At 37.6% G+C, this 13,458-nt stretch overlaps 1 protein-coding gene across 2 annotated transcripts in view; it reads right to left on the bottom strand.

Annotated features, from left to right (window-relative positions):
• Window positions 1-13,458, bottom strand: part of LOC126091925 (glycerol-3-phosphate acyltransferase 3) — a 225,082-nt gene that overhangs the window by 14,817 nt on the left and 196,807 nt on the right. For both annotated transcript variants that reach the window (XM_049907247.1, XM_049907246.1), the window contains 4 exons: window positions 13,135-13,269; window positions 8,202-8,435; window positions 3,758-3,873; window positions 1,281-1,422 (listed from right to left, as the gene is read on the bottom strand). In XM_049907247.1, coding sequence (XP_049763204.1) covers window positions 1,281-1,422; window positions 3,758-3,873; window positions 8,202-8,435; window positions 13,135-13,269 — 627 coding nt within the window. The remainder of the gene's footprint in view (window positions 1-1,280; window positions 1,423-3,757; window positions 3,874-8,201; window positions 8,436-13,134; window positions 13,270-13,458) is intronic.

Here is a 13,458-nt window from a genome sequence, read left to right on the forward strand (position 1 = left end):
CAGACTGCCTGGGATTTCCACATGACCAGAGACCAATTGCTACAATTTGCTCATGCATATGTGCAATTGTCACCCATGTGACTGATCACTGATCTGCCGCTCATGTGTGGAACCCTTCAGTAACAAACAGTTGTGACATCACATCCACTGAACACAGGTTTGTGTTGTGTAATCTTCATCCTAAAGCCTTTGATACATTTTGCTGCAGTTGGCAGGTTCTTCTGTGTGCACTGTGTGTGTGTGTGTGTGTGTGTGTGTGTGTGTGTGTGTGTGTGTGTGTGGGGTGCATTTTCTTTGCAACCAAAATTTATTTTGGTGTCATTCTCTTGTTTGTTTTATTGCTGCAGCAAGAGACTAAAGAAAAATTATTAGTTAAAATATCAGTTCCCATCAGTCAGAATTCCAAAAATTTAACTGAAAACTGAAACTATGAAAAATTCAAGGTTTTTCCCAGATGAAGAAATTCCCAAGTTTTTCCCAGATGAAGAAATTCCCAAGTTTTTCCCAGATGAAGAAATTCCCAAGTTTTTGCCGGATTTCCCCATTGTTCTGGGTCGTATACAACCTATGTTTGTACACAGAAAAAGGGCACCAAAATAGGTTCATTTGGTCCACGGTAGAGAAAGATGTTGCATGCTGAAAAACCTGAACAACCCGATATTTGACGACAGATACCAATTATCCCACAAAAGCCTTTAAAATTTTGACTAAACTGCAGCAACCTAAATATCATTCCTGAAGATATTATGAAGACAAGATTGGACTACAGCATGCACAGAGGCATTTACACAAACATTCTTTACATGCTCCATTTCCTAATGAAACAGGGAGAAATCCTGAGATTTGGTACAATGAAAACTACTTTCTGCCACATATTAGGTGCAGATGCACATGTAGATTGGATATCAAACTAGGCTCTTCCTACGAAGATGTCTTCAGACATCACAGTAGATTTTTCAGAATACATCTTGGTTAGACCTTCTTATGTTAGTACTAGTACTACCATCTCTCAATATATTTCACTCTCTTTCAGTACCCTGTATTGTATTTGCTGACACAACAAAGCAACAGATTCTGATGCCAAAACAATTAAGTTGGTTGTATAATGATTATCTTTACAGCATTTGACAGTTCCTATTTCAGGTTGCTACTAAACTACACGCCATGTAATCTGTCTAATATAGCATGTCTCAATTGGACACTACATTGGCAGCGTGCATGCTCCTAATTTACCCCAAAGTAAGCAAACAATGAAACAGACGTACTGAAAGCAATATTACCTTTATGGCTACAGGATAAATTACACCTCCAACTTCAAAGCTTCCTTTCTTGAACTGCATAACTGATGTATTGTTAATGCATGTTCCTTCAGGGAAAATGAGAATTGGAGGATTGTTAGGATCAGACACATGCTCACGAAGCCTGAAAAATTACAGAAGAAGACTTTCTTAGTATCAGGTGCAAATCATCACTGAAGTTATACTGGTAAAAACTGTATATATTTTTAATATCTGGTGTTCCAATATACAGTGAGAGCAATGTAAAACCGAACACAACACTATTTATGGACGGACACACACACACACACACACACACACACACACACACACACACACACACACACACACACAGAGAGAGAGAGAGAGAGAGAGAGAGAGAGAGAGAGAGAGAGAGAGAGAGAGAGAGAGAGAGAGGCGCTGGCAGGCAGCAGCTGATGCTAACCCACGTCGGCAATGGAAGACAACTGAGCCAAAATGAGGAGTATACCGTATATACTTCATTGCAGTGGAGTGTTGCGGCTACAAATGTGTGTGTGTGTGTGTGTGTGTGTGTGTGTGTGTGTGTAAAATGCCTATACAGTCTAGGAGAGAATAACTATAGAGCTGAAGACTACATTTTTTCTCAATAGTTTGAAAAAGCTCGTCAAGTGATCATAGAAAAATTTCCAAATGCTGTGATCCCAGAAGAAAGTAGGAGACACAATGGAGGTCATACAACAGCTTTGGTTTCAAATTCCTTTTATAAGGTCTCCGCAGGTATTGTCAATATTTAAAGAATTATTGTCAGTCCAAAAAACAACATTAAGCAAGTCATCCCAACAATCTGCTGTTAAAATTTTTCATGAATTAAAATATAAATCTTACCACATTACTGCTGTGCAACAACTGAAGAAGATAGGCAAATGATTGATTATTGCAACTGGCTTCTTGAAAACATCGATAGTGGACAAATAGATCTAATGACATATTTCATGTCAGACAAGGCACAGTTTCATTTATCCAGCCATGTTAAGATTCAGAACACCAGGTATTGGTATTACTGTACCTTTCCAATAATCGTAAAGTGGGAAAAATATTTTTTGACTGAACTGTCAATCCACATGTTTACTCCACAATTTTCAAGGACTTTTATGCACAACTGATTGATAATTAAAAAGAAAACATTATCTTCCAACAAGATGGAGCAATGTTTCACTGAATCACATTCATGAAAGTTTCACAAATGAACGCGTTGCCAGCAGTGGCCAGTGACCTCCATGTTCTCAAGAGCTGGCTACTTGAGATCACTTCCTTTCGTTCCTTAAAGGGAATTGTGTATGCTTCTAACCCCCACAATTTTGATGAACTGAAGATTAACATTCAATGAGAAATCAACGCAATTTACATTTTGCATCAGATGACTCAATATATTCAGTCTGGCACAAAAGTGCGCCAACGCCTAGGATAATCATTTTTAACATCTTTACTAACAATAGTATTAATAAATGCAACATTTGTGTACCAACATAAAATTTCATTCAAACATAATTTACTGATTCTGCAGCAGTTACATTTTGAGTTTTGTTTTACATTGCTCACCCTGTATATACAATAATAAAATTGGAAATTTTTATAGAAATTTATTCACCTTGAATTTAACAATGTTTGCTATATGTCATGTATTACACACATGCTCCAGTTTTTAGAAACAAGTTTCAAACTTACGCCAGCAAGTCCCTTGATGTTGCCCTCTTTTACTAATTGAGGCACTGGCTCGAACACATGCTGACGATGTATCCTTTCCTCAGTATGTTTCACTTGTTTATGAATTTGGTCAAAGTCAATATAAGCTAAAGCTTTTAGTTTCATTTTTATAAGAACTTTACATAAGGTATGTGTTGAATGGGTGTATTTGGAACAAGTTGTTTTTCAAATTATAAACCATTCTTAGCTGGATACATTTAACATAATTGTATAGTAATGAGGATAAAAGCAAGCAAGCATGTAATCAAACTGACATTTGTGTGAAGAGAAATAAATATTTCGTGTCGCAATACTAAAGATTTTAATAATGGTTCAAATGGCTCTAAGCACTATGGGACTTAACATCTGAGGTCATCAGTCCCCTAGAACTTAAAACTACTTAAACCTAACTAACCTAAGCACATCACACACAGCCATGCCTGAGGCAGGATTCAAACCTGCGACCGCAGCAGCAGCGCAGTTCCAGACTGAAGTGCCTAGAACCGCTCGGCCACAGTGGCCAGCAAAGATTTTAATTTGATTGACTATTTGATACCTGCATGTAATGTCCTCTCTGAACCTAATTAATTCCATGAATTTAGTAGGTTGCAAAATGTTGAGTGTACATTTCCAGAAACTTTTAAATCTGTTCCAAAATATATATGCTGCAAACTTGTGCTATGAGCAAAATTGTTAATTAAGGCAACATCTGTAAATAAATTTTTGGCACAGGTGCTGTTAATGGTGTGGTATACCTTCTTGCAACTGCTTCTCTGTCCTTTACTTCAGAACGTTCAAACCAAATGTGAGGGGACGCTCTCGCTAAAGCTCGCTGGAGGAGCCCTAAGAAACCACCATGCCTCTGACCAATCTGCAATGACAGTACATTATACAAAAGTAAAGGAAAGATAGTAGACATATTCCTCATATCCACATCAGTGCACTCCAAAAATTACCATTGTCTGGTATATTGTATATCTACATGATTACTGCCGACATACAGTGAGTACAAGTATTGTAAGGATTTCACTTCACACAGAACTAAAGTAAACTCATTATCATTTACTAAAAAATTGTAAAGTCTTCTGAAACTAATTTTGACCACAAAGTCTGAGACACACACACACACACACACACACACACACACCTATTTTATAAAAGAATGTGCACAGATCATCTTACTAACTATGAAGTTAGTTTTTATTTGAAGTTGTAAGTGTAGACCCTCATCTTAAAACTAATGCTGCGAACACGTTGTTTAATTCTACCATGTGTGAAGTTATTTACCCATACCAAGCCAAGTCAAACCATGGATTTTTGTCAGTATTAACATGGAGTATTGGTATTTAGGAATCTTCTCACTCCTTGTTGTTGGCATTGTTAAGATTACCATTCTTTAAATTCAAAATGCATTTTGAAGGTACACTCTCATAGCAAAGCTAAATACTGCTAAAAATAAAATTTTAATTTCCATATTCTATTCCCCATCAAGGCTCAAATTCTTGTGAACTGTGGTAGCTTGGTTCAGTGAATTAGAAAATTACTGCTGATATGCTTTTCCACTGTTTATACAAAGTTTCACACTGTCATTTACTAGCAGACTGACAAAACTGGAAGGATGCTACTATATTTTGAGTAACTCAGAAGAAAGAAACAAATTTGGAAAAAATTAACAAATGACAGAATACACCTTGGTAAAACATCATGGGATTTTATAGCTCCACTTTCCCTGTGTACCAGTATGACAAAACTGCTGCTTTCAAAGAATGTGATTCACAATCTATTCCCGAATAATAGGTTTGTCAGTACTCACTCTGTGTCTGTCTTTGGATGGTTGCAAAGTTAGTACATACTTTTTCTGGCAATTTGATACTGGAAAATGCTGGATGGAATTCAAATAACACAATGAATAAAGGTAACCACTCACCACACAGCTGAGGCATCAAGTGATCAACATGCACACACACATTAGATACGTAACTAATGTTCTGAAATATTGTTTATGTTTAAATCTTGCATATGTGCCTATCAAACAATCGATGCCTCAAGTATATGGTGAGCTGTTTCATTTACTCCCTACATTGTTCCTTTGTATGTCAGAAACACACACTTCCTGCAATGAGTAGTTTTCCCACTCGTGCTTTAGCAGTTACAACGAAATACTTCTGTTATGCAAAGTATTCACAACAAAGAAACTAACTTTAGCAACAAATGACTGAATAAAATAGCTACATTTTTCTGTTATACAGACAATGACAGGCTTACTCAAAATGTAGTGGAAATCTCTGACTAAAAAGATATGTCAATCTGGTTGCAAGTTATATCCTTTTAAGGAATGCAATAAGTGTCTATATGCGAAGGTGTGATCTCATTAAGAGACTACTGACTCTTACTGTTCATTACATGGCATTTTATGAAGCTATCACTAGGAGGAGAAGTTAAGAAAGAGCACATTAATTTTTTACTTGTGGTAAGAAACTTGTGGCAGAACATAAATAATTTTAAGAGTAAAGGATACTACTCACTGAATAATAGAAAAATTGAGTTGTACAGGCAGATATTGAAACTCTGCTAGCTTTCGGATGACTCCTTTAAGGAGGCAGAGTGCACACTTTGTGAGCAGCAAAAACTTTCCAACTCTGGTATCCTCATGTCACGTTCCTAATTCCACACACCTACTGCCTCCTCAACCTCTGCTTCCACCACTTTCTCCCTCCAGCCACCTCAACAGACAAGCTCTCACCCCAGTCCACCTGCTGAGCTGTAAAACCCAGTATCTTGTGTTCAGCTGGCACAATTAATTGCCCAAGCAGCAGGCATGTCTAATATTTTTGTGGCAGTTGATTAGTTTTGATTTTTCTAGGAGAAATAATTCCTGCACAGTCATGTTCCGTTTATACAGTTCACTGAGCTTCAGAACAAGGACATCAGTTATGTTTTATAATAAAACATAATTGAAGTAGTTGTTAGCAACCGAGGAAAGTGGCCACAAATATCAACTGTATTCAGAACAGTGGTGCACATGCACGCTGACAACTCAATGGTTCTACTACACTCCTGGAAATGGAAAAAAGAACACATTGACACCGGTGTGTCAGACCCACCATACTTGCTCCGGACACTGCGAGAGGGCTGTACAAGCAATGATCACACGCACGGCACAGCGGACACACCAGGAACCGCGGTGTTGGCCGTCGAATGGCGCTAGCTGCGCAGCATTTGTGCACCACCGCCGTCAGTGTCAGCCAGTTTGCCGTGGCATACGGAGCTCCATCGCAGTCTTTAACACTGGTAGCATGCCGCGACAGCGTGGACGTGAATCGTATGTGCTGTTGACGGACTTTGAGCGAGGGCGTATAGTGGGCATGCGGGAGGCCGGGTGGACGTACCGCCGAATTGCTCAACACGTGGGGCGTGAGGTCTCCACAGTACATCGATGTTGTCACCAGTGGTCGGTGGAAAGTGCACGTGCCCGTCGACCTGGGACCGGACCGCAGCGGCGCACGGATGCACGCCAAGACCGTAGGATCCTACGCAGTGCCGTAGGGGACCGCACCGCCACTTCCCAGCAAATTAGGGACACTGTTGCTCCTGGGGTATCGGCGAGGACCATTCGCAACCGTCTCCATGAAGCTGGGCTACGGTCCCGCACACCGTTAGGCCGTCTTCCGCTCACGCCCCAACATCGTGCAGCCCGCCTACAGTGGTGTCGCGACAGGCGTGAATGGAGGGACGAATGGAGACGTGTCGTCTTCAGCGATGAGAGTCGCTTCTGCCTTGGTGCCAATGATGGTCGTATGCGTGTTTGGCGCCGTGCAGGTGAGTGCCACAATCAGGACTGCATACGACCGAGGCACACAGGGCCAACACCCGGCAACATGGTGTGGGGAGCAATCTCCTACACCACTGGTGATCGTCGAGGGGACACTGAATAGTGCACGGTACATCCAAACCGTCATTGAACCCATCGTTCTACCATTCTTAGACCGGCAAGGGAACTTGCTGTTCCAACAGGACAATGCACGTCCGCATGTATCCCGTGCCACCCAACGTGCTCTAGAAGGTGTAAGTCAACTACCCTGGCCAGCAAGATCTCTGGATCTGTCCCCCATTGAGCATGTTTGGGACTGGATGAAGCGTCGTCTCACGCGGTCTGTACGTCCAGCACGAACGCTGGTCCAACTGAGGCGCCAGGTGGAAATGGCATGGCAAGCCGTTCCACAGGACTACATCCAGCATCTCTACGATCGTCTCCATGGGAGAATAGCAGCCTGCATTGCTGCGAAAGGTGGATATACACTGTACTAGTGCCGACATTGTGCATGTTCTGTTGCCTGTGTCTATGTGCCTGTGGTTCTGTCAGTGTGATCATGTGATGTATCTGACCCCAGGAATGTGTCAATAAAGTTTCCCCTTCCTGGGACAATGAATTCACGGTGTTCTTACTTCAATTTCCAGGAGTGTATTTGGTCAGCTGTCTTTACTCCTGAATTATTTACATTTTTTTTTACTTGTGTCGCACGCGCGAAACCATTTATAAATGGGCTATAATGTGCACAACATCGTAATGTATTATTTATCCAACCAACAAGGGTAGTCTGTCAAATACCTTCCCTTTCCCCCCACCACTCCAGGCTTCCCTGCTTTGCCTTGCACAGATATTGGTGACAGTACGGCAATATTAATTCCAACACTAATCTGATTAAGAGCTTCTTGTCTGTCAGTCTACAGTTACTGCCAAGGTAGTAATTTGCACATAATGCATATAACATAGAACTCATCCTTCAGCAGAATGAATGTGTGAGTCACACAGTACACAAACTATTTTGTTATAGCAAGAGAACTTCATGAAGCACAGCATCAGTTGTTATACTAACACACTACACTTTTATAACCAGATTTTTTTTTCCTGTTCTGCAGTTTATAATGTAACTTAATTCGTAGTAACATTTACTAATGTAGGTTTCCCTTAGTAAGGCACTGAAGGTTTTCATGGCTGGTGCTTACTTCTGATAAAACTTCGGGTTGAGGAGCCACTGCCGATGCATCGACTGTGCCTTCTCAGCCCATTTGTTTAAAAATTAGTTCCTTAAAATATTTTCAACTACTTTTTATTTATGAAGTATATGACTAAATAAAGCAAAAGGCAATTTAAACTTGTAAGAAACCAGTAAAGGTAATATTTCCACAACGACATACCAAGGCATAGCAGTTATCACAGGCTAGGACGAGGACATCAATTGGAGACGTGTGATTTGCTACACATATTCCACTCTTAGGTCTGTTTTCTGGATTGTGGTAGGTAATCACAGATGACAGAGCACTGGACAAAACACCAAAGCACATTATGGAAACACGATGGTTGAGCCAACGCTTGAATGGACCCTCAGGAACATAGCCCACAACAGCTGTACAAGCTGTCAACCACATAACCTGAAATAAAGGAAGCAATATCCTGCTACAACTCAACACACAACACATCTCCCACACCACATGTCTACCACACAACAGTGTCACAGAAGGAAAATTAAATACTTTCTTAGAAGTAACACAAATTTCTATAAATCCTCGAAGTAAATTATATACATTTGTTAAAAATATTTCTTGGAATAGTGAATTTATAATTAAAAGTTCTAATGTTGAGGAAACAAACAACTAAGACAAAAAATGCTCTGACTACTTCTGAAAGGGATACAATGGAGTTTCAAATCTCTCTTCAGCAGCAATTTAGGAGAGTCATTAAACTAAATTCACAGAAAGTGAGTTACACTGTAGCCAAACCTCAGTACAGGCCCCAAGTCATAATTGGAAAAGGGGGGCTGCTGGGGGGGGGGGGGGGGGCAGGGGGGGAGGGGGGAAGTTATGAAGAGTTGCTACAGCTACTACGAGATTTTTGGGTCTGCTACCAGAAGCTGACAAAAACCTGCTGCAGGCCTTAACACACACACACACACACACACACACAAACATTAAGAGCATGGACAGAAGAAGACATCTCATGATAGGCAACAGCCTGGCCAAAGAAGAGAGGAAGCAACTGAGAAACAACTGAGAAACAACTGATGATACCCAAAAATGGCCCACAAATCTCTGCAGAACATTTTTTATAACTCACCAAAGAATATGTTGTCTCTGTGGAAAGTATGCCAACATCTATTGGTGATGTGTGGTTTGCAACACAGACACCCCCCGTTCTAGGTCGGTACTGAATGTTATGAGATGTTAAGATGACAGTTAAAGAACATGCTAGGATACGAAATGCTATACGGTATGCATGGTTAACAAGCCAGTTTTTCAGCCAGCACTTTGGTACAAAACTTAGCACCCCAGTTGATGACAGCATCCAACATATCTAGAGAAAAAAAAAGGTTATTGCAGGTTAATAATAATCAGAGTCCTTTCTAATAACAATAAATATCATAAAAATACTAACATTTTATATTCCTCAAAAACTGCTGTTCTAATGAATACCAATGTTTTATTCGAAAGACAACTCTAGCAAAATATTTTTATGCACTTAATTCAGAGGTCATGGAAGATAAGCATATCTATTTTCATTCAATGGTTATAGCTTTGATTTAATATACCAACTTCATTTTTTAAACATTGGGAGGTTAATCATTAAGGCAAACAGGAGAAGTGAAAATTAAAGCAAAAATTAAATGATCATCATCTCACTGAACTGATTTTCTTATGATTCTACTACCTACTGAAATCCCAATCGACTTACTTCACATCAAGCATCTCATTCACAGCTCATATTCTTACTACCAGAAAAATGCAAATTGATCAGAATATACAAAGGATCCAGGAAGAAAGCCAAGTTAATTTCTCTATTTTTTGGGTTGTCACTAGTATATGAAAATATGGAAGCGATAAAATATTTCCTACTACAGTAAATGACCAAAAATAATCTCATTCATACTGCAAATCTGTGTTACAAAGAAGTTGTACAGAGAGAGAAAGAGCTTAGTCAATTTGGAATTGAGGAAAAAGCCAGGTATTTAAAGTAAATAATAATTTAGGTTATAGCCCTGACAAACAGATGTCTAATATTATTGTGATTGTGTGTGCTGTTGGTACATTAAGCTTCTGTGTACAGGTCTTTATATAATGCACTAGAGTTTCAGCACATTTTCAAATTGGCTCATACAGCTGTAGAATCCAATGGACTAGAGTGATTTGACAGTTTTCTTTTACCAGCAAGACTATAAGAAATACCAAGATCTGCAATTTTTGAAATTTTTTTTGTGGGTCAGAAGCACAAGAATACTATGATAGTCTTCCTACTGCTTGAAGTTCTCAGGGTATGCAATCTTGTACTATTTTTTAAATATAGTTTGATTCTTATTTCCAGTAACAAAGGAGAAAGCAATGTTTATGCTACTTTGATTTGTGGAATCAGTTCCTTCTTTCATTGATATAAGTTACTCTTACTTGGTTTCTTAACATGTAGCATCACAAGTTTCAATAAATAAGCAATAATATTGTTATACATTTACAGAATATTATTTACAGTTTTTAACATAGCAATATAATTGCAAATGTTATAGAATTGTGAGATATTTAAATATAAATATTAATTTTCCATAATGGTTCTCCATGTTATAAAGACACTAGGTTTATTATAATAATTATTATTATTATGTTGACCAACTAGGATCTCACAATTTCAGTTCCTCCTCTTTCTTTTTCTCCAGTCCTCCATCTTCTACCAATGTTACCTATTCCTTTCTTCTGTCCACATTGTTACCAATTTATTATTTTTTCTGCCTAGAAAACCATAGTATTTTAGTATCAAAAAACTTACTTTCTGTTATTTCTGATTCTTTGATGTTTTTCTATTTAGTTCTTTTCTCATTTCTGTAATCCATGCTATGATTGATTTCTTTTTCCAGAAATGCAGGAATATTTGTTTCATTAGCTTGTTCTCATTGAGTCCATGGAGGGCTCCAAAGGAGATTAATCTTTGCTTTATTATTACTTCTGATTTTTATCTATACTTTCATAGACCTCATTACTTATTTTGCAATCAGCTGTAGTTTTTATTACCCCCATTTTTATCTAATAATCTGAGTATCTAGTGCCTCTATTGCTCCAGCTCACTTTTCATCATTAAGCATTTACATGCAGATAAACATGTTGGTCTTACCACTTTGTTACAGTTTGTTTTTCTAGACATGCATTTCTTATAAATTTGTATTGTCAAATCATGCACTATTTTCATTTTATCAACTCTTACATCCATTGTAAATTTTTCTAGTCCATTCTGCTGTATAGTTTCTTTAAGATATTTAAATTTACTAAACTGCTCTATTTTACATATTTATTTTGACACATTTTTTATATTTGTCTTGAATTTTGTTTTTTCAGCTTAAATTTTGGGACTAGATCTATTCGCTATTTTTTGCAGAAGATTTCTTTCAGTAACTTTTCTGTCACATTTTCTTAAAGTATTGCAGTAACACATCTAAATGCCAAGCAATTTACCTAAACACCACTTGTTTTCCGTTCCAGGCTTATTAGATCAATTTTGTGATTTTGAGCTCCAAATTCCAGATCCTCACAGGCTTTTTTTCTAAAACAATGTTGAACAGTAAATGTGACAAACTGCACCATGTCTAAAAACGACTTTTCTTTCAAATACCTGAGATACTTCTACCATAAATTTAACTTTGGATACCGTATACGTTTTACAGTTTCATAAATTACATTCGGTAATTTTGTTTTAAAACCAAATTCTCTAATGATTTTATCTGTCATTTCTGTGTCTACTGAATCAAATGCTTTCTTGAAATCAATAAATAATTGCTGGTTAAAATTCTGCAATGAATTACTGATTTTAGGTTAAAAATCTGTTCTGTGTAGGATCTCCCCTCTCCCCAATATTCTCCCAGTCATTTGTCTACAGTTTCTTCAAATGTTCAGGATGATTTTTGGCAATATTTTGTATGCACAAGACTTAAGTTCCTGATAGCAATAAATTACCCCAGTTGCTGATAATGACAATATCTAGCAATTTTACTGAAATCTACCATAATTAAGTGATGATTTAGAGAGTCCAACTCTACTGTAATATGTTATTCAAATTGTGATCCATCTAGAAATTTATGGAACCTTCCACACCATATAAAGGAAAAAACAAAACAAAAAAAAGAAAGAAAGAGAAAACAGGTAACAGCTAGAAACAGCTCTGAAGTATAATTACTTATGACAGAATTCTTCAACAAATCATTTGTTAACATCTTACACACTCTTAACTACAGCTCATGTTTGCTTTTGACTGACTACATCAAACAGCATCTCAACTGAAACTGCACAACGAAGTCTCTGATAACAAGTCTGGGCTCAGCAATTTAGTAAAAATAAATAATTCAACCTGAAGCAGAATTAATCTTGTTGAGCTTGCAAACAAAGTAAAATACTTCTAGAATACTTAAAATTAATGGTATTACAAAATGGAAATATACTGCTACAGATTAAATAGTGTCACGAGTGGAATAGATCACTGGTAATTCAGGAATTCATGTTTGTGTACTGTATTTAACAAAGCTGGTCTAACCTGGTCCACACCGCATACGAGCTTCATTGAGCACAAACTAATTTAAGTCAAACTTTTGCATAACAATAGTGAGTACATTCAAAAGGCTGAGTATACTCCAACAGACAGAAACCACACAATTTAAGAAATAGAATTGTGGGGGAATCTAACAGCCCTACCACAAAAGAAAAAAATTCTATTAAATTATGGCAATGTGTAACCCTTCCATGGCTACTGTTAGGACTTTTTTATCCAAATGATCAGTTTTGTGAATTTGAACATCAAATGCTGCATGGAATATTAGAATGGATAATTAAAAATTATACAAAGCAGTACAGTGTAACTGGACATCTTTCTTTGCATATTAATATCATGAAACCACACATATTAAAAGAAACTATCTCCCAAAATAGTGAAGCAAACAGCTTACTAAAATGCTGTACTTTTCTAATTTAAATCTTCTTATGCACAAATGTCAGTAAACAACAGAACTGAAATTACAGGAAAATTTAGCCTTCTTACTACATGGGTGAAAGTAGGGAAATTTATTTTATTTATAATTTATTTTATTCACTGTTCCAAATGACTTACCCCTATGAAACAAATCATTACACGTAAAGGCAGCAGAAAGAAGTAGCGGACAAAGAATCCTGCCATCCAAATAACAGTAAGTCTCCAGCTGATGAATTCATAGTATTGATTTGTACGTGTCAAAAGATTCCAGGACTGAAACAAGTGCATCTTATGTCAATTAGAGTACAGGCTGATTAAATAATAATAGTAGAAATCAAAATGAAGATGTGCAGGGTTCAAACAGTGCTTTTTTTCATTATTCTGGTATAATATCTATGCACTTACTGTAATCAATGACAAGAAGTATTTCAACTTCATGTTCTTCATGCAATTGTCTTCCAC

Source organism: Schistocerca cancellata, chromosome 7 (genome assembly GCF_023864275.1).
Source record: "Schistocerca cancellata isolate TAMUIC-IGC-003103 chromosome 7, iqSchCanc2.1, whole genome shotgun sequence".
NCBI classification, from domain to species: Eukaryota; Metazoa; Arthropoda; class Insecta; order Orthoptera; family Acrididae; genus Schistocerca; species Schistocerca cancellata.